The 27,143-nt window shown below is 58.2% G+C and overlaps 2 protein-coding genes across 10 annotated transcripts in view; one reads left to right on the plus strand and one right to left on the minus strand.

The window, feature by feature from the left end:
- RALGPS1 (Ral GEF with PH domain and SH3 binding motif 1) overlaps positions 1-27,143 on the plus strand; it is a 191,865-nt gene that overhangs the window by 88,123 nt on the left and 76,599 nt on the right. For all 9 annotated transcript variants that reach the window (XM_056108875.1, XM_056108877.1, XM_056108881.1 and 6 more), the window contains exon 8: positions 4,799-4,925. In XM_056108875.1, coding sequence (XP_055964850.1) covers positions 4,799-4,925 — 127 coding nt within the window. The remainder of the gene's footprint in view (positions 1-4,798; positions 4,926-27,143) is intronic.
- Positions 16,937-26,358, minus strand: ANGPTL2 (angiopoietin like 2). Its single transcript, XM_056108889.1, is given in 5 exon segments — positions 16,937-18,260; positions 19,035-19,305; positions 19,686-19,879; positions 25,469-25,598; positions 25,600-26,358. Coding segments are annotated over 5 exon segments (1,554 nt in total). The 3' UTR covers positions 16,937-18,060.

A 27,143-nucleotide genomic window follows, 5' to 3' on the forward strand; every position in this document is an offset into this window, starting at 1 on the left:
CCCCCCCACCCGCCCAGCCCAGCCTTAGGCCGGACACAGTCTCTTGACAGACTCCGTCTGGGAACCCAGCCCCCTCTCCTGCCTCCACTCTAGGGCCTGGTGGGACTTGGAATTACCTAAAGAACGTTTAATAATGCGGAACCACGTCACAAGGATCCTATGAGGCTTATATGTTGCATATGTGAGTGTGCGTGTGGATGTGTGTTCACATATGGGAGCTCATGGAACGTGCTCAAGGGCCGTTTCTTGAAGAGGTGGGATTGTGACTCACATGGGGTCAAATGAAGACTCGTCAGAGGAGAGGGAGGGTAGCCTCGGCAAGACCAGGGTGGGTGTGTGGCTCACGGTCAGCGCTCGCCCGCGTGCACGAGGCCCCGGGTTCAATCCCCGCTGTCACCCCCACACACCACCACAACCAAACCAAATATGGGCGACCAGCAAGGACCCCCGTTTGTTTCGAACTTCGGTTTTCCCTCCCATTCCTTGTGATCATCTGCCCCAGGTGTCGTCTTTGATAGAAACTCTGTGACTTGACCCTCTCGTTGTCTTTTCAGAAACCCGTTTGTGTCTGAAGAGTGAGAATCGCCTTTTTCTCACTCCGCACCCCACCTGTTAGACCCGTTGGCCTGTAGCGGGCCCACGGCGCACACAAATTCTTTCCATACCAGCAGTGGACACGGGAATTGAAATAGGATTTCTCAGTTGGCGTTTAACGTTTTTGGAGCAAGCAGATTGCTTTCTTGAAAAAGCTTTCCACGTCTCCAGAAATGTCGTTGCCTCCGTGTGGGGAAGAAGCTTTCCAGAGAACGTGGGGATTCAGTTCTCCCTTTCACAGAGACGACTTCCAGCTTTGAACTCTTTTACCAGAAGAGAGTTTTTCTGTTTTGTTTTGTTTTGTTTTTGTTTTTGTTTTTAAATAACTTCACTCAAATATAGGGGGGCTCTCGGAGCATCCTGAGTGAATTTTCCGAGAGAAACTTGCTTCCCCGGGTATTTGGCCAGTATCAGCACCCTTCCTGGCTGTGGGCGTACTCCAGGCCAGCCAGCTGCCCCTTGGCACCACAGACTTAATAAAGCCTCTGCGCAGGGACTTGATTCCTACCTTATAATTGTAGTTTGCATCATAGGTGGCCGCGGCCCTTTCGTCCATCCTTCTGTTGTATAGTTTTGCTTTTTTGCCTTTTGCAGGGAGGGATTTATTTCTTCTTTCATCCTGCCAGTTCCCATACCAGTGCTGGCTGTCAGGGTTTGGAGAGAGAGTACAGTGGGTAGAGTGTTTGCCTTGCACACAGCCGACCTGGGACCGATCCCCAGCACCCCAGACCCCAGGAGTGATCCCCAAACGCAGAGCCAGGAGTAAGCACTAAGCCCAGCCAGGTGTGGCCCCCAAACCAAACGAGCAACAAGGGTTGAAAACCACTAGTCTTGGGGCCAGAGCGTTAGTGCAGTGGGGAGGATGTCTGGCGCACGGTCGACCCAGGTTCCATCCCGGTATCCCATAGGGTTCTCCCCAAAAATAAACATCAGTCAGATAGAATTCCTGAGTGCAGACCCAGGAGTAACCCCTGAGCATCACTTGATGTGACCACCCCCCCCCCCAAAAGAAAACCAAACCAACCACTGGTCTTCTGCGTGTTATTGACTGCCGCTGTGTGGACCTGATACAGCTAGAGGTTAGTCCAAGGTTGTTCCTTCAGCGTCAAAAGGATCCAGGGGACCCTTGATTCTCACGATGGTTTCAGGCATGATGGTTCTTGTCATAAAAGTTTAACACATGCCGAGTCTGATAAGTCGATAAACCATCTGTGAACCTACTAGATCACAAAACACCTTTTCCAGTATTACACACACATTGGACATATCACGACTTCCCGTGAGGTCAAGCAGCCACTCGGCTGCCCTATCTCCAGCCCTGTGGCTCTCTGGGTGACCAGGGCTGGGGAGAGGGGCTGCGTGTGTCCTGAGGCTGCCTCCTGTCGCCCCATGTTCTCGTGCGAGGCCTCAGCCTGGTGTTCCAGCCAGCGTTGGCTCACTTTGCCTGTCAGTCTTGCTGCTGTCATTTTCCTGAAACGCACCCCGCCCCTGCAGTGTGCCCCAGAAGCTCTCACATTGCTATCGTTAAGTCATTTCGTCCAGGGTTTTTATTTGTAGGAATGTGTAGGATTCTTATTTTTCTTTCCTTTCTTGGATTTGGGGCCACACCCAGCAATGCTCAGGGGTTACTCCTGACTCTGTACTCAGGAATCTCTCTTGATGGTGCTCAGGGGACCATATGGGATGCCGGGGCTCAAACCCGCATCGACCATGTGCAAGGCAAATGCCCTACCCGCTGTACTATTGCTTCAGCCCCAATGTGTAGGATTCTGGCTGCCTTCTGCCAGATAATGTGTGGTATGCATGTGTGTATATTGCCAGCATTTTATATTATGTATATTACATTTAAATATTCATCTTAGTGTCACTTGATTTTTCATTAACTAACACATGTACTCTATCCTGTAGGGTTTCTCCCATTCTGATATGAAATGGTATTTTTTAAATTTTGATTTTTTTTATTAAAATAATTTTTTAAAAATTAAATTTTTATTTTTATTAATTTTTTTTTTTGCTTTTTGGGTCACACCTGGCGATGCACAGGGGTTACTCCTGGCTCTGCACTCAGAAGTTACTCCTGTCAGTGCTCAGGGGACCATATGGAATGCTGGGAATCGAACCCGGGTCGGCCGCTTGCAAGGCAAATGCCCTACCCACTGTGCTACCGCTCCAGCCCCCAATGTTTTTTTTAAATTTAAAAAAAATAGTTGTAGGTCCAGTTCCTACCTGCTCCCTGGTGGTGCAGTGTTGGGGGGCGTATGTGGTGCTGGGGCTTGAAACTGGGGCCTCCCGCCTGAACGGCCTAAGCTCTGCGTCTCGACCCCAGCCCCGAGGCGTCCCCGTCACCCCTTGACTAGCCTCAGGTTGGAGCTGCCATTTCCTGGCTCCCCTACCTTCCTGCACTTTGGTTATGCCTTCTGTTTGCTAGAGGAAGTTCTCGGGCTGTTTGCAGATCTGAAGGGGAATTTAGAGATTCTGGGTCTTCTCAGCGCTCAGAGAGCCTTCTCCGTGTTACTGATGAGCTCCGGGTGTGAGAGTCCCATTCGGATGCGAACCAAGCGGATAAGTGAATGGCCAGATGAAGCCCTTCTGAGTGTGTTTGCTTGTGAATAGGACGCGGGGGGCTGTGACTTGGGGGTACCACGCAGGAAGCAACCAGTGTCACTGCTTCCACCCGTCCCGCCCATCCCAGGGCTACTGCTGCTAGCCTGAGGTCAGTCTGCCGAGTGACTTCCTGCAGTGGCCCAGGTCTCCGACCTCTGGCTGGAGTGATTCCTTCGCTGCCGTCTGGGTTCTTTGATTCCCAGCTCGGCGCCTGGCTCCTCCCCGGTAGGGTGACTTGCCTGCAGATGCTCTGCAGATCCCCTTAATCCTCTCGCGGTCAGGAGCTAGAAGTGGAGGCAGTGGCTCCGGCTCCGCCCTTGCCACCAGGCTTGGGGGAGATCACACGGTCCATATGTTCTGGTTCCTGATGAGCAGCATGTGGGTGCGGAGATTCCTGCCTGACCAGGCACTGCCGTGACGAGCAACAGCCACAGACCCGCCAGGCGGGTTACATGGCCGCGGTCCCGCTGTCTTCGCATGGCGGAGAGTTGGCTTCTGACAGTCCAGCTTCTGCCCCCAGCGGTCCACTCGGCTTCCTGATGCAACAGACACTGCGTGGGGCTGGGGTCTGCAACCCCGGGTCCTGGGAAGTGCCTGGTCTCACACACTGCCCAGGGGCCAGGGGGACTTGGGTGCACAGGGCCGGCCAGCCTGGGCCTGGACGCTGCCACTCGCGACGCTGCTGTGAGCTGGCCCATTGTCCGGTCCTCGCCGGGACCTCGCGTCCCTTCCCTCTCCCTCGATGCTCCTGATGTTCATCTCCCGGAGGCACAGGGCTCCGCTAACCAGCCCCGACACTGGCCAGGCCCAGCTGTATCCTGACGCCCCTTTCCAGCCTGGCTGGTCCACACGCCTCTTCCCCGAGGCTGCGTGCTGTGCAGTTCCCGGTCAGGGCCTGGTTCTGGGGCCAGCCCGGGAACACGCAGGAGAAACCCTCAAGCTGTTCCCTTCGCTTCAGTCCCGGAACCTGGCCCACGACTCTGCTCTCTCCATCTCAGGGGCCCCGGGACACGTGGGCCGTCTTTACCCACAGAGCAGGCTTCGCCTGAGATGACGGTCGGGAGGGGCTTGCTGCCCTGAGCTCTGGTCCCAGCCCCCAGCAGCTCCCTGTTCCTCCCACCTGGGCTGACTGCAGTGCTCTGCAGGTGACCAGCCGCTCTCCCCCTTGTTGGGGCAGTGCCAGGGCAGGTTGTGGCCACACAGAGGTCAGGGGTGCAGCCCCAGTTGGAGGGAGGCCCCCGCCCTGGGGGCAGCAGGCGTGGGAGTTGGCAGCTGGGCCTCAGGGCTGGGGCCCCCGGTGACATGGGGGCGACACAGCTCATTCACTCTGGGTGACCGCATTGATTTGTCCTCTCCTGCTTGGTGCTGGCCCATGCCCCACCCCAGGGAGGTGCTCACGCGTCTCCCCATTATTTTCTAAGCATCAGATGCTCTGGGAAATGACAGCCTCGGGGCTAGGCCCCCTCTGGAGGCCTGGCAGGAGCTGGCGCGACCACGGACGAGCCCCGCCGGCGTCCTCTGTGTCCTCGTCCCTGACCCCTCCCTCCGTCTCCTCTGCTCCTTTCGTCCTCCCAGACCCTCTGCTCTTCTCTTGCTACAGCTTTTGAACCGGAAGGACAAGACGACCTTCGAGAAGCTGGACTACCTGATGTCCAAGGAAGACAACTACAAGCGGACGCGGGAGTACATCCGCAGCCTGAAGATGGTCCCCAGCATCCCCTATCTCGGTAGGCGACTCCCGAGGCCGCAGCTCACTGCCCTCCACCTGTTCGTTCTTGCTCTCTGGACCTGCTCAGTGCCGTACAAGCTTTTAGCGTGTCCAGGGAAGAAATCCCCAGGCAGTAGGATGGCCCAGGGAGCGGTCGGGGCTTATTCCGTCCTGGGATTGAACCTGACTGCTGGTTCCTTCCCAGGGACAGGGACCTCGGCGACGCCTTTCCAACCGGGGAAGGTCTGCGTCTGGGCTTCACGGGTCTGTGGCCCTGGAGGGTCACGTGACTGACAGGACCAAGCCCCCTGCTCGCGCTCTCTCTCTCTCTCTCTCTCTCTCTCTCTCTCTCTCTCGGGGCCCTTTCTCGCAGGGGGTTCATGCCTGCTCTCAGCCCTCTGTTCTCGATGTTGGGGAATGAGTGCATTTTGTCAGACTCGAGCCAGCAACGTTCTCAGAAATGATTAGTGGTTTTATTTTCTGGTTAGAGAAGAGACATGTGGTGGATACTTGGAGTTGGAGGAGAGGCACTCGTCACCCCACCGAGAGCTGGCCTCCCCTCGGTTCGGGTGCACGTAAAACATGCGTGTTTATCGCGAGCGCTTCACGTGGTCACCTGCCACGCTGTGACTCCATGCCGTTGAACGCGTCCCTCAAACCTGACACTGACATAGAAGTGTCCCTCCATTTTTGCTATTAGCTCTGCAATGAACTTCAGTCCCTCTGCAAAAACTTCTGACGCATCATTCTTAGCTCCCAAGAAATTCTTGCCCTGTGGTTATTGGGCCAAAGCTTATTCCAAGTGATAAGCCTTTTCACGTATACTTTCAGCTGCTTTCCATAAAGGTTGTATCAGTTGGTATTTTCATGAACAGGGTACGGCATTTCGTTTTCCCTCCACATATAAATACTGCGTGTTTTTAAGGATTTTTTTCCTTTCCTTTTCTTTCTTCTTGTCAATCTTGGCCAATTTGATAGTCAAAAGTCTTCTTACACTTTGAGTTTGAGGGTTATATTTGTCTTATGGAAAAAATATGTCTTTCTATGATCTAAAATAATTTTAATAACAAGAGGAAGCAAGAGTTCATAGATGTGACCCCTAATATTTTCAGGGATCTAGTGCTATTTTTTTTTTTTTGCTTTTTGGGTCACACCCAGCGATGCACAGGGGTTACTCCTGGTTCATGCACTCAGGAATTACTCCTGGTGGTGCTCAGAGGACCATATAGGATGCTGGGACTTGAACCCCGGTCAGGCTGCATGCAAGGCAAACGCCCTACCCGCTATGCTATCATCCCAGCCCCTCAAAGTGCGATTTTTTAAGAGAACTTTAGGATAAACTTTTTAATTCCTCTCCCCCCCCACCCCCAGTATTGTTTATTTGGATTTTTTAATTCTTTTAAAACCGTTGTGACAAGTTTACTTTTAGTGGTAAACTGTCCATTCAGTCTGCGTTTTTGAAGTTGTTAGCTCTGGGCCTTTTCCTCGCTTCCTGTTTTTCTGATGAAATTCTACGTAGCAGTTTCCTGTTGATGGTGACCTTCACCTGTTGGTGGTGCAGGGACACAGTCCTGTTTGCTCCATAGTCTTCAAAGTTGGCATCTCTGGCGTTCTCCTCTTAGCATGTCACTGTCACTGTCTTCCGTTGTTCATCGATTTGCTTGAGCGGGCCCAGTAACGTCTCCATTGGAGACTTTGTTGTTACTGTGTTTGGCATATTGAATACGTCACGGGGAGCTTGCCAGGCTCTGCCATGCGGGCGAGATACTCTTGGTAGCTTGCTGGGCTCTCCAAGAGGGGTGGAGGAATCGAACTTGCATGAGTCACTTTTTTTTTGGCTTCTTGGGTCACACCCGGTAATGCACAGGGGTCACTCCTGGCTTTGCACTCAGGAACTACCCCTGGTGGTGCTCAGGGGACCATATGGGACCTGGGAATTGAACCCGGGTCGGCTGTGTGCAAGGCAAACACCCTACCCGCTGTGCTATTGCTCCAGCCCCCATGAGCCACCTTTTGCCAGGAGGCCTGTGTATTGGTCTTCCCAGCCTATGAGATGTGGTTTGCGTTACAGGCCTGCCTTCTGCTCGCTTCACTGTGCTTCCCAGGTGCTGTTCTCTGAGAATAGGGTGTGTCTTCCCAGGTGACAACCCACTGAGACGCGTTTTCTTAGTCCTGTGTAGAATAACGCAGTGTCAAGCTAGAGCCATAGTACAGCAGGAAGGGCTCTTGCCTTGTATGTGACCGACCCGGGTTCAATTCCCGGCACTACATACGGTCCCCCAAGCCCCTTCAGGAGTGATCCCTGAATGCAGAGCCAGGAGTAACCCCTGAGCTTTGCTGGGTGTGGCCCCAAAACAAACAGAACGAAGGGCAGTGCTGTACAATGGGTGCCCTCCTCACTGGGTGAAATCAGGAATCTGATTTCACCTGCTCGTCTTTTGTTTTGTCTGTTTCCTTTTTTTTTTATTTCTATCACCTATTTTAGTTATTAGTTCATTTATGTATGTGTGTATGCAAATAAATATTGTTCCACTTCGGTATGAAGAACAAACACCACCTCATTTCCCTTGGGTTCTGCTTTAGCTGTGTCCTTCATATCCAACCTTGTTGTCTGGTGTTCACAGTAACACTGCAGTGTTTCGTAGTTATTATTTTTTTTTAATCTTTCATTCTTTTTTCTTTTTTGTTTTCTTAAACTTTTATTGAATATTCATGAGACAGACCATTACAAACCTGTTCACGATTGAGTTTCAGTCGCGCAGTGCTCCAATACTCATCCCTCCACCGGTGCACACCTCTCACCACCAGTGTCCCCACCCCTGTCTCCTTCCCACTGTCGCCCAACACCCTCCCCAGCCTCCCTCTATGGGAAGCACCCCTTCTCTCTCCCTCTCTCCCTCTCTCCCTCTCTCTCCCTCTCTCTTCCTCTCCTTTTGTGCATTATGGTTTGCAATACAGGTACTAAGACATCATTGTGTTTCTTCAGGGCATTCCGTCTTTTTATTAGGAAGGTAAGGCTGGAAGAGCTTTTTTAACCGGGTGGCAGCTTTGGAGTGTGGACCTGACTGCTGAGGCTTCCGGAGGTACAGGGAGGTGAGGGAGGAGGTAGCCCATCCCGACCCTGGGAATGCCTGGAGATTTCAGTCACAAAACCTGCATATCTGAATTTTCAGCAGAATATTTCTTGGTGAGGTCCGTCCCAAGATGGTGGAGTCAGGCTGGAGCATGGCAGCGATTTTGGGTTGTAGAAGCAGGTAGCTGCTGGGGGCTCTCTTTGGTCAGGCTCCAGGCTGACCCGTCCCCCCCCCCACTCTGATTTACCCCAGTCTGTTCAGCCACACTTGGGTCCAAGCTTAACTGTGGCTTTTGATCTCTTTCAAGATTTGTTTATGGGTCTCTGAAACACAACAGGTAGTAGAGCTTACAGGGTGGTGCTGGAGTTGGTTCGTGGGGGGGTGACTGCCAGTGCTCCATGTGTATTGGGAAGTGGGGAGAGGTAGCCTACCCCAACTCCTAGAAATCCTGGAGATTTCAGTCACAAAACCCACATACCTGAATTTTAAACAGGTTGATATCTTGGTGGGGTCCTTTCCCAGATGGTGGAGTCCAGCCTGGGATATGGCAGTGATTTTGGATTGTGGGAGCAAGTGGCTGCCGGGGCCTCTACTTGGGTGGGCACAAGGCTGACCCCCGCCCCAATTTATCCTGATCTGTTTAGCCCTGCACAGGTTCAAGATTAACTGCAGCTTTTGATCCCTTTATTTATAGATCTCTAAAGCAGAACCGATAAATGAGCTTGTTTGGCTAAACAGGAGGTGGTTTGTGAGTGTGGCTCGCACATACCTAATTTTTAGCCATTTAATTTCTCGGGAAACTTGGCCCCAGGTTGTTGGGGCCCGATCAGAGGCACAGCGGCAATTTTGGGGTATCAAAAAGCCTGAAGGCACCATCAAGCTGCTGATGCACTCGCCTCGCAGGTACAGGTTGGCCAATTGGTGGCATTGCACCCCTTTGTAGTTTTTTTGTAGTATTGTTCCGGTGTTTTGTCCAGTTATTATTGAGAGCAGTGGTTTCTCATGGGCTTGCCTTTTCCCCCAAACACCTTTATTGAGATGCCATTCACACAGTCGGGTGTCCACTTGCAGTCCATTTGCAGTTATGCATTCACCACCATGATCAATTTAAGCCCATGTTTATCATTCCAGGAGAAACCACAGCCACCCACCCCCAGGAGTCGCTCCCTTCTCTTTCTCGTCTCCGACCTCTCACTCTCAAGCTGAGGTACCCATGAGTGGACTTTCTCTATAGATTTGCCCTTTCTGGATGCTTTCTGTAAATGGAGCCATGCAGTGAGTGGTCTTTTATCACTGACTTCTTTACTTAGTGGAACGAGCTTCCCCGGTGCGTGGGGGAGAGTGATCATTCCCTTTGATTGCTCACTTAATTCTCTGTTGCATGGAAGTGATTAGTTCATTGTATGAATGGATTAGTTCATCATTTAATAGATACTTGGGTTTTTTTCTACTTCTCAGATAATATAAGGAGGACTACTATGAATAACCTGGACTTTTTTGAAATTTTATTTTATTTTTATAAAGTTGTTCACAGAGATTTATTACACCCTTATTCCAACAGCAATCCCGCCACCATTACACCTCTCCACCACCGTTATTTCCAATTTTCACATGGGCTTTTAAAACCACAATCTCTCGGATGTTTACTTTGGTTTAGAATAGGTGATATTCATTGCTGGGTTCCGGAAAACATTCGCACTTTGTCAGTCTTTGTAAATGTCTCCAGGGTGATAGAAAGAAAGGTGGAGTTTCCCATAAGGATTCATCATGTTACAGAATTCAGACGATTTTTTTTCCCCGGGCAACTTGGTCTACCAAGGACAGAAACATATGTTAGACGCCCCCGAATTCCTACCGTATGTTATTTAGGCCTCAGAACTTTGGAATAGTTGGAGGCCCACTGTGAAGCCCCCCGCCCCCAGCCCTGCCCCCAGGTGCAGCTGTGTGAGAGCCTGTGGTGGCTTTTACTTCCGTGATGCTAATCCCGTGAGATGTGTTTACTTGCATCCCCTGGGTCCTTGGCCCTGTGTTTTCCTGCTGCTTTAGCTGCTGCTCTGTCTGAGGTGTGACCCTTGGGGACCGGCCAAGCCACTGCACCAGCACCGCCATGCTGCTGACGTGGAGATCTTCCTGTGCGTTTCCTACCTCGCTCTTCCACTCTCTCCTCTTGCTGCTGGCCGCACCCTGCAGGGGACTGGGCAGCCCCCTTGCCTCATGTGCCATGCCCATGGCTCCTCCTTGGCGAGGTCTTGGGCAGAGGCATTCATGTGTGGGAATCTCAGCAGTGCCTCAGCTGGGGAGGGTGATCCACTGTCCTGGGGAGGTGCAGGAGCACCCCACTCCTTCCCTCGGCTGCAGCCCGGAAGCCCCCTGGCCTTGTGACTCAGGGATCACCCCCTGGGAGGCATTTGGGATGCACGTCAAGTTTTCTCAGTCCTTTCTTGTGACACCATGGCCCAGAGCCAGCAGTGCCGTCCAGGCTTTCTCTAACCAAAGGGTCTGAGTCTAGTGCCAGCTGGACCAATGAACCAATCCCCCTCCTGACCCGTCCCTTCGTGGGGCCTCGGTGGGTGGTGGCTGCCATGCTGCCTGTCCTTGGGGCCCAGATGGAGCTCCATGGGGCAGCAGACACACGGCCAGCACCCCTGGGCCTCTGCATGGATGCAGCCTGCCTTTCCTGGGCCCTCATCTCAGCAGCATCTTCCCAGGAGGGTACCTCGGAGCAGCGGCCGTCAGTGTGCCCAGGTGTGTGCCTGGCCCCTGCACCAGAGGGTGTTTCTCCTGCTGCATCCAAGTGGCACCTTGACGGGGCAACTCCGACCCACCTTACTGTCCTCAGCAACCTAGGGCATTTCTCAGGTGACCGGTGCTTGACTGGGACCTGGCGGCGGGGCCAGGGGTCAGCCGGGCCCCTGCCCACAAGCCCACAGGCCCTGGGCAGGCCTTTCCGCATCTGTGAGTTTCAGACCTGGATTCCTTCCCGTGGAGGACTGTTACATAATTCCTGCCTAGCCGATACAGGGGGGAAAAAAATATATTTGAAATCACGTGTTTTCCCCAGGCCAAGTCCTCCCACGGGCCTTTCCCTGCGGGGGAGGAGGTGCTCCAGGTCCGACCCTGGTTTTTGGAAGCCGTGGGCTGTGACCTCGGCCGGAAATCGCCTTGCAGAACTAATAACGGCTTGGATTTTGTCAGCGACGCTTTGAAACCTTGCTGGGAGCTTGGTTCGGTCCAGGCTGGCTCTGGGGAGTCCCACGCGCATCCGTCCGTCCATCCCCTGGCATCAAGGCATCCTCACTGGGGCCGAGCGGGGTGGGATCCAGCTTCCAGTTTCCACAGCACATTTTCTCGCCAGTTGGCTGCTGCTTGGGGCACCAAGTTTCTAGAAACCTTTTTTTAATAATTTAAAAAAAAAACACTGAGGGAAAAAATGACTACATGTTAAAAATAAGATCCACTTTTGTGTCAAAAAGTTTCTTCTCGGCCACTTAAAAGCATCACTCTAATAACGTGGGAAATGGGTCAATTCCTCGCAGCTTCACGAGGTGATAGCAGCTCGCAGAAATGTCCAGTTGGTGACAGGCAGAGTTGGTGAGGGCCGAGGAAGGGCACCCATGGCCGAGGGAACCCCGGCTCTCCCTGCTGGGAATCCCCCTGGGAGACTGCTGTGTAGCTCTGTGTTGGGGCAGGGTTCTAGATGGGTTTGAGATCATTCTGAAGGTGGCCGTCACCCACATCTCTCGTTTCGGAAGAGAGTGCTAGCTCAGAGAAGACTTGGTAAGTTGGCCTGGACTGCCCTGGGAAGGAAGTTTCTAGAACCTCCACGAGGCAAACTTTCCATTTAAAAATGGTAAAAGGGGGCTAGACTGCAAGTACAAGGAATAGGGCCCTTGCCTTGCACGCACTGACCGAGGTTGGATCCTTCACATCCCATGTGGCCCCCCCAAACTCTGCTGGGGTAATTCCTGAGCCGAGTCAGAAGTCATCCCTGAGCATTGCTGGGTGTGTCCCCAAAATGAAAAATCACTTGTGTCACTTGTCATCGCATTGATTATTGATCTGCTCAAGTGGGCGCCAGTAACGTCTTCGTCCATCCCTGTCGCGTGCGAGTGTAGCCCAGTGGCATCTGCTCACTCTAGGACCACGAAGAGTCTCAAACCATTTGTTCAGGGTTTTGACGAAGAAGTCTGACCATCTCATAGGTGGGCGACCACACGTCCTTTTGATGTCCCATGGAATCCAGTTGGTAATAGCTCTAGTCCAGCGGTCGTCTCTAAATCGTATTACATGCCCGGCCCATCTGATTTTTGATGCCTTGGCAAATGACACAGCGGTCCTGATTCTTGATCGTTGACGGAGGTCGGAACTCCGGATTCCTTCTCTCACTTGAGTGAAGCGTGATACTCCAAGCATAGCTCTTTCGATTTCTCTTTGGGTGATCCGAATAGCGTTCTTGTCCTGTTTTCGTAGGGCCCAGGTCTCTGAAGCATATGTTAGTGCAGGAAGAATGGTGGAGTTGAAAAGATGTGCCCGAAGCCAGAGGTTCTTTGTCCTCTTAACAACTTCTTCGATGCTCTTGAAGGCGTTCTACACCCCTCTCTTCCTCCCGTGCAGTTCTGGCGCCAAGTCGTTCCTCATGTTGCATTCTCGACCCAGAGAACTGCTGCATTGCGAGATGTTCATTCCATTGAGAGCAAATGGAACGCCAGGGACTAGTTCGTTTTTCATGAACATTGTCTTGGTGAGATTCAGCTGCAGTCCGACCTTTCCACACTCACAGTCGAAGTCGGCCAGCATTTGTGCTGCTTGGCTAATGTTTGGTGTTACTAGAATGATGTCATCAGCAAAGCAGAGGTGGTGTAGTTGCCGACTGTCTATCTTCACTCCCATTTCTTCCCATTCCAGTTGTCGCATGACGTTCTCGAGGGTGGCACTGAAGAATTTCAGTGAAATGGTATCACCCTGCTGAACCCCTCTCTTTACGTTGATGATCACTTCCTTGTAGATTGGTGGGATCCTGATGGTGAATACATAAGACAGCTTAATAAGGATCCTGATGTACTGAGTTTGAACGCCCTGTTTGGCTAGGGCTTCGATGACCGCTACAGTCTCAACAGAATCAAAGGCCTTCTTTAAATCAATGAACGTCAGACAGAGCCGCATCTTGAACTCTTGCGAAACCTCAATGAGCTTGGTCACCTTGTGGATATGGTTGATCGTGCTGAATCCTTTTTGGAACCCGGCTTGCTTGCATGATGTCTAGTGTTCTGCCTGTTCTATTCAGGATGACTTGAGTGAAAAACTTTTAGACAACAGACAACAGGCAGATCGGGCAATAGTTGCCGATGTTGTGGATGTTTCCCTTCTTGTACAACAGAACAGTCCTGCTGGTTTTCATTTGGGACAGAACCCTGCATTCAGACAGGTAGCATGTGAAGAGCTGAGCCAGTGTATTGATGAGTACTGGTGGCAGATTCTTCAGGTGTTCGGGTCTGACCTTGTCTGGACTGGGTGCTGTATGCTTCTTTACCGATGAAATGGCGTGTTGGATTTCAGAAGGGAGAACATTGGGAATGACGTATCCATCCTGCAGAATTTGGCATGTGGGCAGGTGGACGTGGCTATCAAAGAGATCTGAGTAGAAGTCGTGGATAATCTTCTCTGTTGCCCTTCTGGAAGATGTGATTGAGAATGATGTAAGGATGTCGGAGGGCAGTCATCTTGGTCTTGTAGCTGGCGTTGTGAATACTTTTCCTGGCTTCTGCCGCATCAGCCAACACTGCAGCTCTTCTCTCTTTGAGGTCTTCCTTTATCGCTTCTCTGCACAGCTTTGTGGGCTTGGACACTGGCTTGTGATTGCCTGTGGCTTGTGCCGTACCACGTAGGTGAATGAGCTTGAGAGTTTCCAAAGACAGGTGTCTTTTTGTGGCTTTCTCTCTCTCTCTCGGCATTCCTTGCACAATCATGGAGGTGCTGAACCAGTTGAATGTATTCCTCGTCGATGTTGTCAATAACGTCATCTTCCCATGTTGCCGCAATAGTGCCAAAGAGCTCCCAGTTGGTGGTCATTCTGGGAGTTCTCTTCTTAAACTTTGCAGTCCTTTCTCCCCGCTCTGTGAAGTAGAATTTTGCACAAAGGAGACGGTGGTCAGATCCCGTTTGGAATTTTGGGACAACAGCGACATTGGTCAGGCAAAGAATCAGGCAACAGAATCAAAGGCCTTCTTTGATTGAACATGATGTGATCAATTTCATTGTGGAACTCGAGGGGCCCAGAAGGACCTAGAAGGGCCCAGAAGAGCCTAGAAGGGCCTCCAAGGGTTTGGGTAGCCTCAGGATGGTCTGCGTGGAGCAAACGTTGGGCTGTAGCATGTGGTTCAGGGGAAGGGACAGACCCAGTTGGGTCCACAGAACCTCTTGTGGAGCAAGCAGGGCCCATCGCCGGCCAGGGGCCACACGGTGAGGCCTCAGTCCTCGCACTCATTAGGAAGCAGGTGACAGACGCCATGACAGAGCCTGCCTCCCTCCCTGTCCCCACAGGTGGCCACTGTTCCATCGTGTCCGTCTCTCCAGACGCACCAGCCATGTCCTGCAGCCCCCATGCTCTCTGCCCAGACAGACGCCCCCCCGTGGGAGTCACCCCTGGTATGGGAGCACAGAGGGAGAACCCCCCACCAGTGCCCGCTGTGCTGCCCTCCCTGGAGTGGGGGCGCATGTGGGACCCTTTCCCGGGATGTCTGCCACCCCTACCCCCAAGTGTTTCCAGATGTGCCCTGGGGGTGTGCCCACCAGAGTTCCCACCCGGGGGCCCCACTCAGTGTCCGCGTGCTGCAGGAGTGGGCAGGCCGGGTCTCTGTCCACCTCTCCACTTCCGTGTCCCCATCCCCAGCAGGGCCCTTGACCGCAGGAGAAACAGCGGCCGTGGGGGGCCGTGGGGTCAGCCGGGCCACAGACCACCCCCACCCCCAGAGCGCTGGCCTGGCCTCGGCCCGAGTTCCGGGCTCTGGGGGCAGCTTCTCGCTTTGGCTGATTGTTCCCATCTCCGTCCCTTGCTGCGGGGGCGGGGGACACTGTCCTCACCCCAGTCCAGACGGAGTTCTGACCCATCTCCTGCAGGCCATCCCCCTCCCTCGGGGCTCCCCAATCCCCAGAGGTACCCTCAGCTGCATGTGGCCCCCCACACACACACCAACCCCAGGCTGGCCCGGGCCGGGCTGGGGTGACCATGTGGCCCGCTGTGGCCACCCACCTAGGAGGCCCCTCGGTGTCTGGGGTCACGGGTGGTGTCCTGGCTGGCGCAGATGTGCAGGACCTCCCCATCCGTCCACCCAATGCCCCGCCTGTGTTGGGGTCTGCAGTGGAACCGTCGGGGCTGGTGCCGTGGCCACAAGCTCAGGACTCTAGACGGAGCATTGCAGAAGCAGCTAAGCGGGAATCATGGCTGGTGCCAGGGCCGGGCCAGCAGCCAGGAGCCGCCAGCGGCCTCCGTCCGGGACGCCGTCCAGGCCTCGCTCGTCCTGGCGCTGCCGGGCCCCAGCTGCGGCCCGCAGAGACACCGCGTGTCCTTACGTAACCGCTCACGGGGTGCGGGGCCCCACAGGTGCAGGGGGGCAGCTGTGACTCCCGGCCCCAGCCCTGCACCAGGCCCGCAGCCAGGCAGCCCCCCGCCCCCCTCGCCCCCTCCCCCTTCACCCCTGCCATGTGGGAAGAGAGTGTCATGTGACAGCAAGGGGCCTCCCCTCTCCCAGTCTGGGTGGGTCATACCCCAGGGCCACCCAGGGTCCCTGTCCTCGCCCTGAGCTGCAGCTGCTTCAGTTTTCCTTCGGGACAGGGAGGGGTGTCTCTGACTCGCTCCCCAGTGGGTGACTGCCCGGGTCACTTTCGAGGGTCCCATCCTGACCCGGACCCCTGCCCCTGATCCTTGGCACACAGCTCTGTACCCCCTCCATGACCCCTGACCTCTCGCGTCTTCTGGGGTGAGGTGGGATCGGCCACCAGCATGTCACCCATTTCCCTGCCCCCTCGTCCATGCTGTTTCCTACGGTTCTTAGTCAGGACAGGTCTGGGCAGTGAGCTGTGGGGGTGCAGCCCCGCCCTGGCGGGCACCCAGCTCTGTATCAGGACCCTCAGCTGAGGGACATGCAGGAGTACCCGGCCGGGCTCTGGGCTGTGTCCAGGGTACCCTGTCTGGTCCCTGTCTTGCTCAGTCCTGGGTCTGGTGTTTTCCTTCATCTGCTCAAGGCAGGGGTGGGATGGGGGAGGGGAGGCAATGGGGGGAGGATCTTGCCAAGATCATGAAACGGGAGATGGCCTTGGGAGGTCAGGCCTCCCTGCTGGCAGTGTGGGGGCAGGTGTGTGGTTGGGGGCACCATGTTACCACACCCCCAACCCCTGTCAGTGTGGGTTTGAGGAGTTGTTTTTTTTTTTTTTTTTTTTGCTTTTTGGGTCACACCCAGCGATGCTCATGGGTTACTCCTGGCTCTGCATTCAGGAATCACTCCTGGCGGTGCTCGGGGGACCCTATGGGATGCTGGGAATCGAACCCGGGTCGACTGCGTGCAAGGCAAACACCCTACCCGCCATGCTATTGCTCCAGCCCCAGGTTTGAGGAATTTGAAAGTTTCTCTTCCCACCTTTCGGCTTGTCCAGATTTGGGGGGCCGGCCCCGTGCCGCGCCCCTTGGTGGAGCTCCCGTGTTCGGCCCCACAGAGAGCTGGCCACTTGTGACACAGGGGTGAACCCAAACCCAGAGACTGTGGCGAAGGGCCAGCCCCCTCAGGGTTTCACCCATTCCGGCTGGCTGTGTGGGTGGGCGGGCGCTCCCTGGGGGCTTTCCCGAGCGGTCAGGCCACTGAGGCCGGCTAGAGCACCCACCGGCCCGAACAGAGGGCAGAGACACGGCAGGGACAGCGCGGAGCCTTGGCGGCCTTTATTGCAGGTTTGTGCCATTACAAGGCGATCTGGGAATATGTTCGAATAAAAAAAACAACGGCCCCTCCCTGTTAGGTACATGGGACTCGCCCCCCAGGACGCTGAGGGGTGCTGAGGTAACAGGCACACACGCTCCCCGCCCCGTGCACCCAGGAGAGGTCTCCCCAGGCCCGGGGCCTCCTGGTGGCCTGAGGGATGCCCGTGGCCCCACAAGGGATGGCCAGTTCTGCAGGGCATGGGGGTGGGGGGGCCGGGAGCGCCGAGGCCCCAGTTGGCCTGAGACGTGGGGCCTTCCGCTGCCCCCCCTCCCCCGGGTGACTGGAGTCAAACATCTGGCAAAGTGTCGGCTATTATTTCTGTGAAGGCTAAACTCGCAGGCAGGCTAACGTGAAGGCAGAGTAACAAAACGACTGTCCGCCCCTCTGCAGGCGGGCCCGTGCAACAGTGAGGCGGGGCGGAGCAGTGGGCAGCACGGAGGGTGGCCACCGACCTGGGAGCTGGGCTCCGTAGGGACTGGCGCTCGGAAGGCCGCACGGCGGGGCCAGGGTGAGCCCAGGGTGGCAGCTGAGTCCTGAGAACGGGGAGGACGGAGAGAAACGGACAGGGAGGGGGGTCTGGAGATTTGACGAGGCGCCAGAGGGGACTCCTGTGCCAGAGAGCCACCGTGTGAGGGCTGAGTGTGGCGGCCGCTGGCCCTGACGGCCTGGACGGACACAGGGACACCGAGGGTCGGGCTCGACATGGGAGCCACACGTGTGGGCCACACGTGTGGCGGTGAGGAGGAAGACTCCTCCACAGGGGCAAAGCGGGGCCCGACTCCACGTCTGGACCCCCAAGTTCGTGCGCTCCTGGGTGCCCACGGAGACCCGCACTGACCAGGTGGTCACCGGGCGTGTGTCTGCATCACATCCCACCCTCCGGGAGGGGTGGGCCAGGCTCAGGGCTCGTGCCCAGGCCGAGCGTCACCTCGCTGAACCCGCCGGCCAGCCCCGCCTAGTCTGTGGACGCGACGGGGACGGAGATCACGGTGGACATGCCACTGTCGTGGGCGGCGGGGCCCGGCAGCCAGCCCCGCCCCTGCTGCAGTCGGTCCCTGGGCGTGCTGGGGGGGGCCGGCGTGGTCCGGGGCGGGGAGGGGGGAAGCGGGGCTCAGTGGAAGGTGTTGGGGTTGGGCCGGATCATCATCACCACCTTCTTGAGCGAGTAGGAGCCGCCCCGGAACTCGGCCCAGTAGACGCCGTCCTGGTAGCGGCTCCGGTAGTGGCCGCCTCGGTACCAGACGCCGTTGAGGTTGGAGTGGGCGCAGGCGTTGTACCACCAGCCTCCTTTCTGGTAGTGGGCGCAGTTTCCTGCAGGGGAGACAGAGGGAGGCTCAGCCGGGACCCCGCTGCCTTCTTGCAAGGGGGGGGGGGGCGCGGGGCAGACTGGGGATCCCTGCTCTGGGACAGTGCCCCGAGCACAGGCAGAAGGGGACCCTGGCCTTGTCAGGCGTCAGTGTGGGGGGCTGGGGCCGGAGCGATAGCACAGTGGGGAGGGCGTTTGCCTTGCACGCAGCCGACCCGGATTCGATCCCCGGCATCCCATATGGTCCCCCGAGCACCGCCAGGAGTGGATCCTGAGTGCAGAGCCAGGAGTGACCCCTGAGCATCGCTGGGTGTGACCCAAAAGACAAAGAAATGTGGGGGGCTGCATGAACTTGGGCGGGACTGTCCAGGTGCCTCTCTCACCGCCTCTTGTCTTCCCACCTCATCTCCCAGACCCATCTGTGACCAGTCCCTGCACACACTTTCTTCCGGGGTTTTGCTATGTGGCTTAGAGGCCAAGGGGACCCCAGGGTCCCACAACTGGGCTGCAGGTCAGCGGCCGAGGATGCAGCGCCCAGTAATCACCGTCCGCTTTTGACCACACAGATTTCCGGGGACACGAGTGGAGGGAGGAGCCCGCGGGGGAGGGGTGTGGCTGGGCCGAGCGCCCCTTCACAGAGCCTTTGCCCGACTCTGCCCTGGGGCACCTCCTCTGGGACCCCCCTCCCCAGTCCCACTCCCCGCCAGGCAGGGCTTGCATTAGTGCCGGGTGGGGAAACTGAGGCTCCAGGAGGCCTCCAGGGGCCACAGCGCCCGTACCTGTGTAGACATCATGGTCCCTGTCCAGCGTGGTGAACTGCTTGCCGTTGTGCCAGGTGAAGGAGTCGCCGGCGTTGCCGTGGTAACGGCCCAGCCGCAGTTTGTAGTAGTCGCTCTCGGGCTCCAGGCGGAAGCTGGCGTACTCGGCGAACACCTTGCGGCCCGACCAGTCCTCCATGGTCACCAGCAGCTTGTAGTTGCCTTGGTTGGTCAGCCAGTAGATGTTCTCCAGGCCCAGCCAGTACTCGCCATCAATGTTCCCGAACCCTTGCTGCATGAGGGTGGAGGGGGGGAGAAACGGGGCACGCCCAGGCATGGGGGCTCTGTCCTGGACAGAGATCTGGCCGGCGGGATGGGCCCCCTGCCCTGCCTTCCCGCCAAACGGGTGTGGGTGCCGCCCCCAGGACCCAAGGGGGCGTGTGCAAGGAGAGCCGGGGAAGGACCCTCCTGCTCCATCCAGGGTGGCCGTGAGGGGGGTCCCCGGCCGAGTCTCGGGCTACACAGTCCCCTGCGCCCACGCCCCTTCGCAGCCCCAATGACGGTCAGAGCCGAGGCTGGACACTGGTCCCCGGGGACCCGAGAGCCAGCAGGGTAGCAGGGCCGACCCAGAGCCAAGGCGAGACGGCGCAGGGCTTGGGTGACCGGGCTCACCTTGTAAGTCTCCCAGTTCCGGAAGAAGTTGACAGAGCCATCCAGGCGCCGCTGGATGACCGTCCAGCCCCCAGGGTCCTGCCGCTGCTCACACCAGACCTGCATCAGGCGGTTGGTGTTCTCGGGCTTCACCAGGTAGATGGAGCTGGTGTCGTGGCCGTCCTCCAGCGCCTGTAGGCAGTCCCGCCAGGGGCCTGGGGGGGGACAGCACGTCCGGTCATGCGCCTTCCTGCTGCCCCGCACCAGCCCCCTCCCTGGGAAGCCCCACCCCACCCCAGCCCCCCAAGTGCGCCAGGACCCAGGGCTGCTCCGGCTGGGACGGGACCCAGACGGGGACGTGGAGGCCCGGCGGATTCGCAGGTGGTGATGAGCTGTCACGTTCTCTGTCCGTCCCCACACTCAGGGAGTCAGAGTGGGAGGCCCCCAAAACACAGGCACAGCTGGGGCAGGGTTGGGGGAGGGGCGCAGGACCCCCCCCCCATCAGGCTGATCTCTGCACACACACACCTCCCAGGCCCCAGCGGGCACAGAGCTCTCAAGGAGCGCAGGAAAGGGCTGGAGGCCCGAAGACATTTATGGACCCTAAAATATGAAAAGCAAACTATAAAGTCGGAATTTATAAGTATATAATTGCGTTTCTGCTAAGCCGAACATCTTGTCAAGCTCATTAACTGTGAAATTTAGCCTTCATAAAAAAATGTTACTACTTTTGAAAAGAAATGTGTGGGCTAGGTGTTTTTTTTTTTTTCCCTCCTTCTCACTTCCCAAGAATTCCTGAACGTGCCCTCGTGTTGGCTGAGAGCTCGGGGCCAACCCGAAATTAATTGCGTTGCTCTTGGCCAGATTATTTCAGAAGCAAAGTTATTAAAGCCCTGGCAGGCCTCGGGTGGTGCTGGGTGCCGGTGGCGGGCAGGGCGGACGCGTTTCTGGGTCTCTGATATGCTCCCCTCCCCCACCTCTGGGAGATCTGGGGGCGTGGGTGGAGCATTGGAGTGCTGGGGGGGGCCTGCTCCCCCCCCGTGTGTCGCCTCAGGACGTCTGAGCAGCCCGTCCTCTCTACACTCTCCACCAGGCTCTTGGGACCGGAGCAGAAAGGGGGCCCGGGAGGCAGCTTGAGAAAGGAAGGAGCTTAGGCTGGCGGGGCCTTGGGGGGCCCAGGGCTGCTGGGAGGGGAGTGGGGGCTCCAGCAGGTGGCCCGCTGTTGGGGTGGGGGCAGTGGTCTGTACGTGGCTCGGGGACAGGGCCTCCAGCCGAGGCCGCGCCCTGGACACCCGTTGGCGTGCCGACCGACCCCCAGCTCTTTCTGGGAAGGGCCCCGGCTCACGCCTGGGCCCGTGTTCCTAGAAGCTGCCTCCGCGGCCTGGATCTTCTCTCCGATCTCGCTGGGATGTGGCCAGCCGCCAGGTGCTGTGGCATTTCTAGGATTCTTGTCATCTCTCCCTCCCTCCCTCCCTCTCTCGCTCGGAAAACGCTCAGCATCTGTGCCCGACGTTAGTTTCTCGCCCGAGTCTGTGTGAGGGTCCTGTGCCAACCTCCCGGGCCTCGCGGGGAGGGGGGCGGCCGTCCCCCGGGCTCTGATACAGGCTCTGTGTCTGGCCTTCACCTCGGTGAGGTGCCCTGCACAGTGGACTGGGAGGCAGACGGGTGTGTGTGTGGCGGGGGGGAGGGGGGGCCTATCTCCCTGTCACTCTGGGGCTCCTTTGCAGCGGGAGGGGTGGGGGCAGGTGCGAGTGTGAGGGTCTCCAGGCCCCTGCGCCCCCGCTCCTGGCTGCTCCCAGTACCCACCCCCTCCCCTGGCCCCCGTCACCCTCTCCTTCCCAGTTTGAGGACCAGTGATCCTGCGTCTGCCTGGCGGGGGGGGGGGGGCTGAGCGACCATGGAAGGCTCTGCCTGCCCCCCCCCACACCGGCACACACTCCAGGACCCTCGTCTCCCCCCACCTGAGGACTCAGGCGCAGCTGTTCAGTGGGTCATGTTTCGCCCAAATCCGCCCAGCAAAGTTTCTCTCTGTCCAAACTTCAAAGGCTCTATTTAAAAACTCAAGTCAAGGGCTGGAACGATAGTACAGCGGGCTGGGGGCTTGCCTTGCAGGGGGTAACCCAGGTTCCATTCCCAGCACCCCCTAAGGTCCCCCCAAGCTCCACCAGGAGTCATCCCTGAGTTGAAGAGCCAGGAGTAAACCCTGAGCACCAGGGGAGGAAAAAAAAAATTTTTTTTTTTTAATCTAGTGGGGCCTGGATCGATAACAAAACAACTAGGGCACTTGCTTTGCACACAAGTTTGACCCTGGTTCCATCCCCAGCATGCCCTGTGGTCCCCCAAGCACTGCCAGGAGTGATGCCTGAGGACAGAGCCGGGAGGAACCCCTGAGCATCGCCGGATGTGGCTCAAAAACCAATGGAACATTCTAGTAAGAAGTTCCCATTGGTTAAAACCTGAAGGACATGAAGCCATCCAAGTCTGGGGCCAGTGTGAGACCAAGGCCAGGTTCTGCTCCCCTGCACCCAGAGGAAAGGCAGGGCTGTCCCCAAGGTGCCCTGGGTGGTGGTGGCCACTGCCCTCTCCATCCTTCCTTGAGGCTGGGCGTGCCCTTAGAGCAGCCCTGGCCCCTGCCCACCTGGTTCTGCCCACTTCGTTGCTTTCTCCCCTGTGGAGCGCTCAGGTGTGGCACTGCCCTGTGGGCACCCGCTCCCCAACAGTCCTGTTACTTACGGCTGAGGGGTGGGGGCAGGGGCAGGGGTGGCCATCGGGAGCCTTAGCTCCCTGGCGTTTGAGCCTGCCAGGGGCCAAACTGCCCGACTGCAGGCCGCCAAATGCCAGGTCTGGGCGTTTATCAGTGACCAGCTGGGAGCCTGTCTCCTGTCTTCCCGGGGAAGGCTGAAAAGGCAGCTGTGGGGGGAGGAGGGGGAGGAGGAGGAGGAGGAAGAGAAGGAGGAGGAAGAGGAGGAGAAGAGGCAGGAGAAAGAGGAGGAAGAGGAGAAGGAGGAAGAGGAGGGGAGAAGCAGGAGGAGGAAGAGGAGGGTGCAGCTGTTGGAGGGGCGTTGTGTGTGTGTGGGGGGGGGGGGGCTCTGGCGCCCTGCTAGATGCAGCGGCCGACTTCGAGCTCTCTGACATCTCCCCGGATCACGTCGCCCCTCAGGAATCTCGTGCTGCTCAACAATAACATTCTCGAATACGGCCGGACAGCGGCAGCTCTGGTCTCCCAGCTCCCGAGCCTGCGCACACGGGCCTGCTGCCCTGCCCCCGTCCCTCCCGTCCCTGCGGAGGGCTGCTGCGGAGGGGCCAGGGACCTGCGGAGGGACCAGGGAGACTCATCCCAATTTGAGAGCACACTGCAGCGGGCCTTTTCAGGAAGGCCGGGAGGGCTGGGTTCTCTGCAAGACCCTGCACCCGCCCCACCCCCGCACCCCAGTCACCCAGTCTGTTCTCTCGGTTCCCGAGATCCCTGCAGAGCACGGCGAGCCCTTCGCGGGGAGGCTGGAGCTGGCCCTCGCCAGCACCATTTCTTCCTGAGCCGAGGGCCACCATACAGCGGTCAGCGTGCCGGGGGACAGGACACCCAGAGATTCCCGTCCCCGCTGGTTCTTAAAGGAATTTCCAGAGCAGCCCTCCCCCGGGCCTTGGCACAGGCTTTATCCGAACTGAGAAGACCCGAGGCCCCGCCAGATCCCAGTGGTAGGACAAAGCCCAGACAGAGACGGGAAGCAGGGGGCTGCCTGGGCCTCCCTCTCCCCCGGTGGCCTGTGGCCAGCCTCCCGGACCAGTGCCTGCTGCCCTCCCCCCCCGCCACCCCCCCCCCCCCCCCGGGAAGATGGGCTGGGGCCGGGGGAGCATCAACATCAAGGGAAGGCAGGACGGCTGGGGGTGGTGGAATGTGAGCTCATGCCTTGCCAGGGCGCTCCCCGCTGAGTGACGTCCCCCAGGAACAAAGCCCGCCGGGCCAGAAGTGCACAGAGGAAGGTTTTGTCTCCCAGGAGCCTCACCTGCCCACAAGCTCCGGGAACAGACCCGAGAAGGGCCCACGCCGCCTCCTGCCTCTCCCCGTCCCTGTCCTGGTCCTAAGGGCCAGCACCACCATCTACCAGACGCTCAGGTGTGCACCGTGAGCAAGAGGGGATGGCGGGCCCCCCGGCCCCGTGGGATACGAGGACTGGGATGTCATGATCGAGGCAGAGAGGCGTCAGGTTCTGGCGTGGGCCCAGATGGTGAACCAAGGCAGGAACCTGAGGTCTGTCTTCCCACCCCGCATCTGCCGGACCGGAAATGGTTGAGTGTGACACTAGAAAGGCTCAGGGGGGAGGGGCTGCAGGGGACACCGCAGAGGCCGCCCCAGTCGCCAAGGGTCTGTGCTGTGGGCACCCGGGGCCTCTGGGTGTGACGCCCAGACTCAAGGGCACAGCACCCTCCTGCCCTCTGCTCAGGGAGACTGGCACGAGAAGGGCTGATCTGGAAACGGCCGTGTCTGCATTTCTGGGCATTGTAACTTAACAGGGCGCCCGGCACTGTGCCGAGCGGGTTGGGTTGTTTTGTTTTGGGGGCCACACCCGGCGATGCTCAGGGCTCACTCCTGGCTCTGCATTCAGGAATTACTTCTGGTGGGACTCGGCACCCCATGGGATGCCGGGGATTGAGCCCAGGTCATGCAAGGCAAGCGCTGTAACCTGCTGTCCTCCTGCTCCCAACCCTAGGCCAGTTTGGGGGATTTTGTTTATTTTGGCAGTGTTTTATTTCATCATCCAGTGCTATTTTAATCCACGGAATCAGAGATACCGTGACTTGCCTCGTGTCCCAGAACAAATCAGGATTTGAATGCAGGCCAGAGAGCTCCCAGATCATGTTCTCAGGGCACATACCCCAGGGATGTTTTCCCTGGGGTGCAGTGAGAGGGGTCTGTCCGGTACCACCACCGGTCCTTGCCACGGGCTGCCCTGCACACAGGCTATCCAGCCCCTCTCTGGGGTTAGCCAGAAGTGGCCCTTCCGGGACCTGCACTTATTATTACTTTTTTTTTTTTTTTAGCCATGCGAAGCACCCGTACAGGGGGAATCTGTTCAGTATAAACACTTTCCGGCTCATCCTGCAGAGTGCTTCCCAGATCCCTGATTCCGAGCAGATGGGAGAAGGAATCTAGCTCTCCCCTGGCCGCCTGTGAGGGCCTGGATGGTGGGGGGTGGGGGGAGGTATAAGGGGGGGGGGTGGCTGCGTCCAGCAGGATGAGGACTGCAGTGCCCCCCAGACTGTGTGCAAAGGAGCCCAGAACTCACACCCGGCCTCACAGTGCCCACCCGACAGCGAGTGAGGGAGAGGGTCGGTCTCCCCATCCCGAGCGTTGCCCAGCACAGGCACAGCCCAGCTCCCAACCCTCCCTGCAGCCTCCTCACAAGAGCCTGAGAGTGGCCGGATTTGCCCCCATTAGAGACCCTGCACCAGAAAGTCTAGGCCCTCCCATTCCAGAAACCGTGTGTGCGCTCTGTAGAGCCCACCGACCGGGGCCAGCGCCGGCCCCCCACCCCGCTCCATCTCAACCTAGGGGTGCTGTGGCAAGCACTTTCCAGGTGCCAACGCACCCCGGGGTCAGCTCAGGCACTGTCCGCCTGCCGGCCCACACACCCCTGCCAGCTCTGAGCATCTAGAAGAATCCAGGGAACGCGGAGCCTGTTCTCTTCCTGCATTCCCCAATTCTTCCCTGCACCACCTTGGAGCCCACCCCACTCCAAGGCATGTGCCCCTTCCCCCCGGGGCTGTCTGCGAGGCCGGCCGCCCTCCCCCCCCACCCCACTTACCCGAGGGCTTGTCCGTGGAGGACGGGAGGCTGGTGAGGGTGGGCATGGTGGGCAGCGGGGGCGGCAGCACCTTCAGGTTCTGGTCGCTCTGGATCTCGTTGGTGGAGATCTGGTTGGTGATGCGGTTGTAGGGGGGCGGGGGGCGCGTAGGCGCGCGGCGGGGCGGCGGGGGCCGGCGGGGGCGGCGGCGGCAGGGGCAGCGGCCGGGCGGGGGCGGCGGGCGCGCGCTGGCAGTGCTCCTCCAGCTGCGCGATGACCTCGGACTGGTTGTGGGCCAGCGTGGCCAGGTGCTGGTACTTGTGCTCCAGGTCGCGGTACTTGCTGGCCAGCTGCAGCATGTCGGCCGTCTGGTTGAGGATGCGGTTCTCCAGCTGCGAGAGCTCGAGCGCGTTGTCGCGCTTGCGGATGATCTCGTGCAGCAGCTGCATGTAGAGCTGCGTGACGCGCGAGTTCATGTTGCGGCTCTCCTTGCGCAGCAGCTTCACCTCGCTCACGATGCCGCCGTCCACCTCCACCAGCTGCTGCAGCGTCTCGATCTGCCGCTTCTGCTTGAGCAGCTCGCCGTTGAGCAGCTCCAGCTCCTGCTTGTGCACGCGGTTCTCCAGCAGCACCTCGGGCTCCTTGGAGTTGACGCAGATGGCGCCCGTCACCCGCTGCTGGGGCACGATGAAGGTGTAGGTGCACTTGTCCGGGGACTCGCCGCCGGCCCGCTTGTACCGGTTCAGGTAGATGAACTCGCCCTGCGCGCCCTCCCGCGCGCCCTCCTCCTGCGCGCCCTCCCGCGCGCCCTCCTGTGCGCCCTCGTGCGCGCCGTCCTGGGGGCCGGTGGCCGCCGCCGCCAGGGCGGCCAGCAGGCCCAGCCACCAGCAGGTCACGCCCAGCGGCCGCATGGTGCTCGGGAAACGGGCGATTCCTTGCAGACGGCGCCTGGGAGAACCTGGAAGTCGGCAGACAAGAGGGCGGGGTGGGGGGCCCCCAGTCAGCCTCCCCCACTCCCCTTGGGGGGCTGCTCAAAAGTGGGGTCCGGGCTTGGGGGTCCTCCCAAAGCGAAGAAGGGGCACCCACACAGCAGGGGGAGGGAGAAGGGAAGGGACCCGGCTCCCGAAGGTGGGCGGCCTGGCTGCTGCCCACTGAGCTCCTGGCCGGGAAACCCGCCACCCAGGGGAGGACCTGACTGTCCCTTATCTGCCCCACGCCCCTCAGCTTGTGGACTCCTCTCTGTAGCTTGTGCACCCCTTTGCGGCGCCCCCTCCCCTCCGTGGGCAGCTGCCGTGTCCGATTCAGCCCCGCACATCGTCCGCCCCCCCCCCCCTCCGTCCCCGCCATCCCCAAGCCGCTGCCCAGGCGTCCAGCACATACTTGTGAAATGAATGAATGGCCGGACCCAGCGTGGAATGTGGCCGTTTTTGCCGTGGACAGCATCCCTGAGAGGCTGCGTCCAGTCACGTGGCCTCAGCCCGCCCGCGTGAGCCAAGCCACACAGCCCAAACAGGAACAAACAACCGAGCCCTTCTGGGGCCAAATATTTGCAGCAGCTCGTAACTGCCTGATCCCGATCCTCGCAACGTGATCAAACCAGGAGGGGAGGCAGGAGTCGGGCACGTGGCCCTGGGTTTGCGCCAGGCCGGGTCTCCCTGGAGCATCTCTGTGTGCCTGGGCCCCCTGCCTCAGGGGG

Source organism: Sorex fumeus, unplaced genomic scaffold (genome assembly GCF_029834395.1).
Source record: "Sorex fumeus unplaced genomic scaffold, SorFum_2.1 ptg000233l, whole genome shotgun sequence".
Taxonomy (NCBI): domain Eukaryota; kingdom Metazoa; phylum Chordata; class Mammalia; order Eulipotyphla; family Soricidae; genus Sorex; species Sorex fumeus.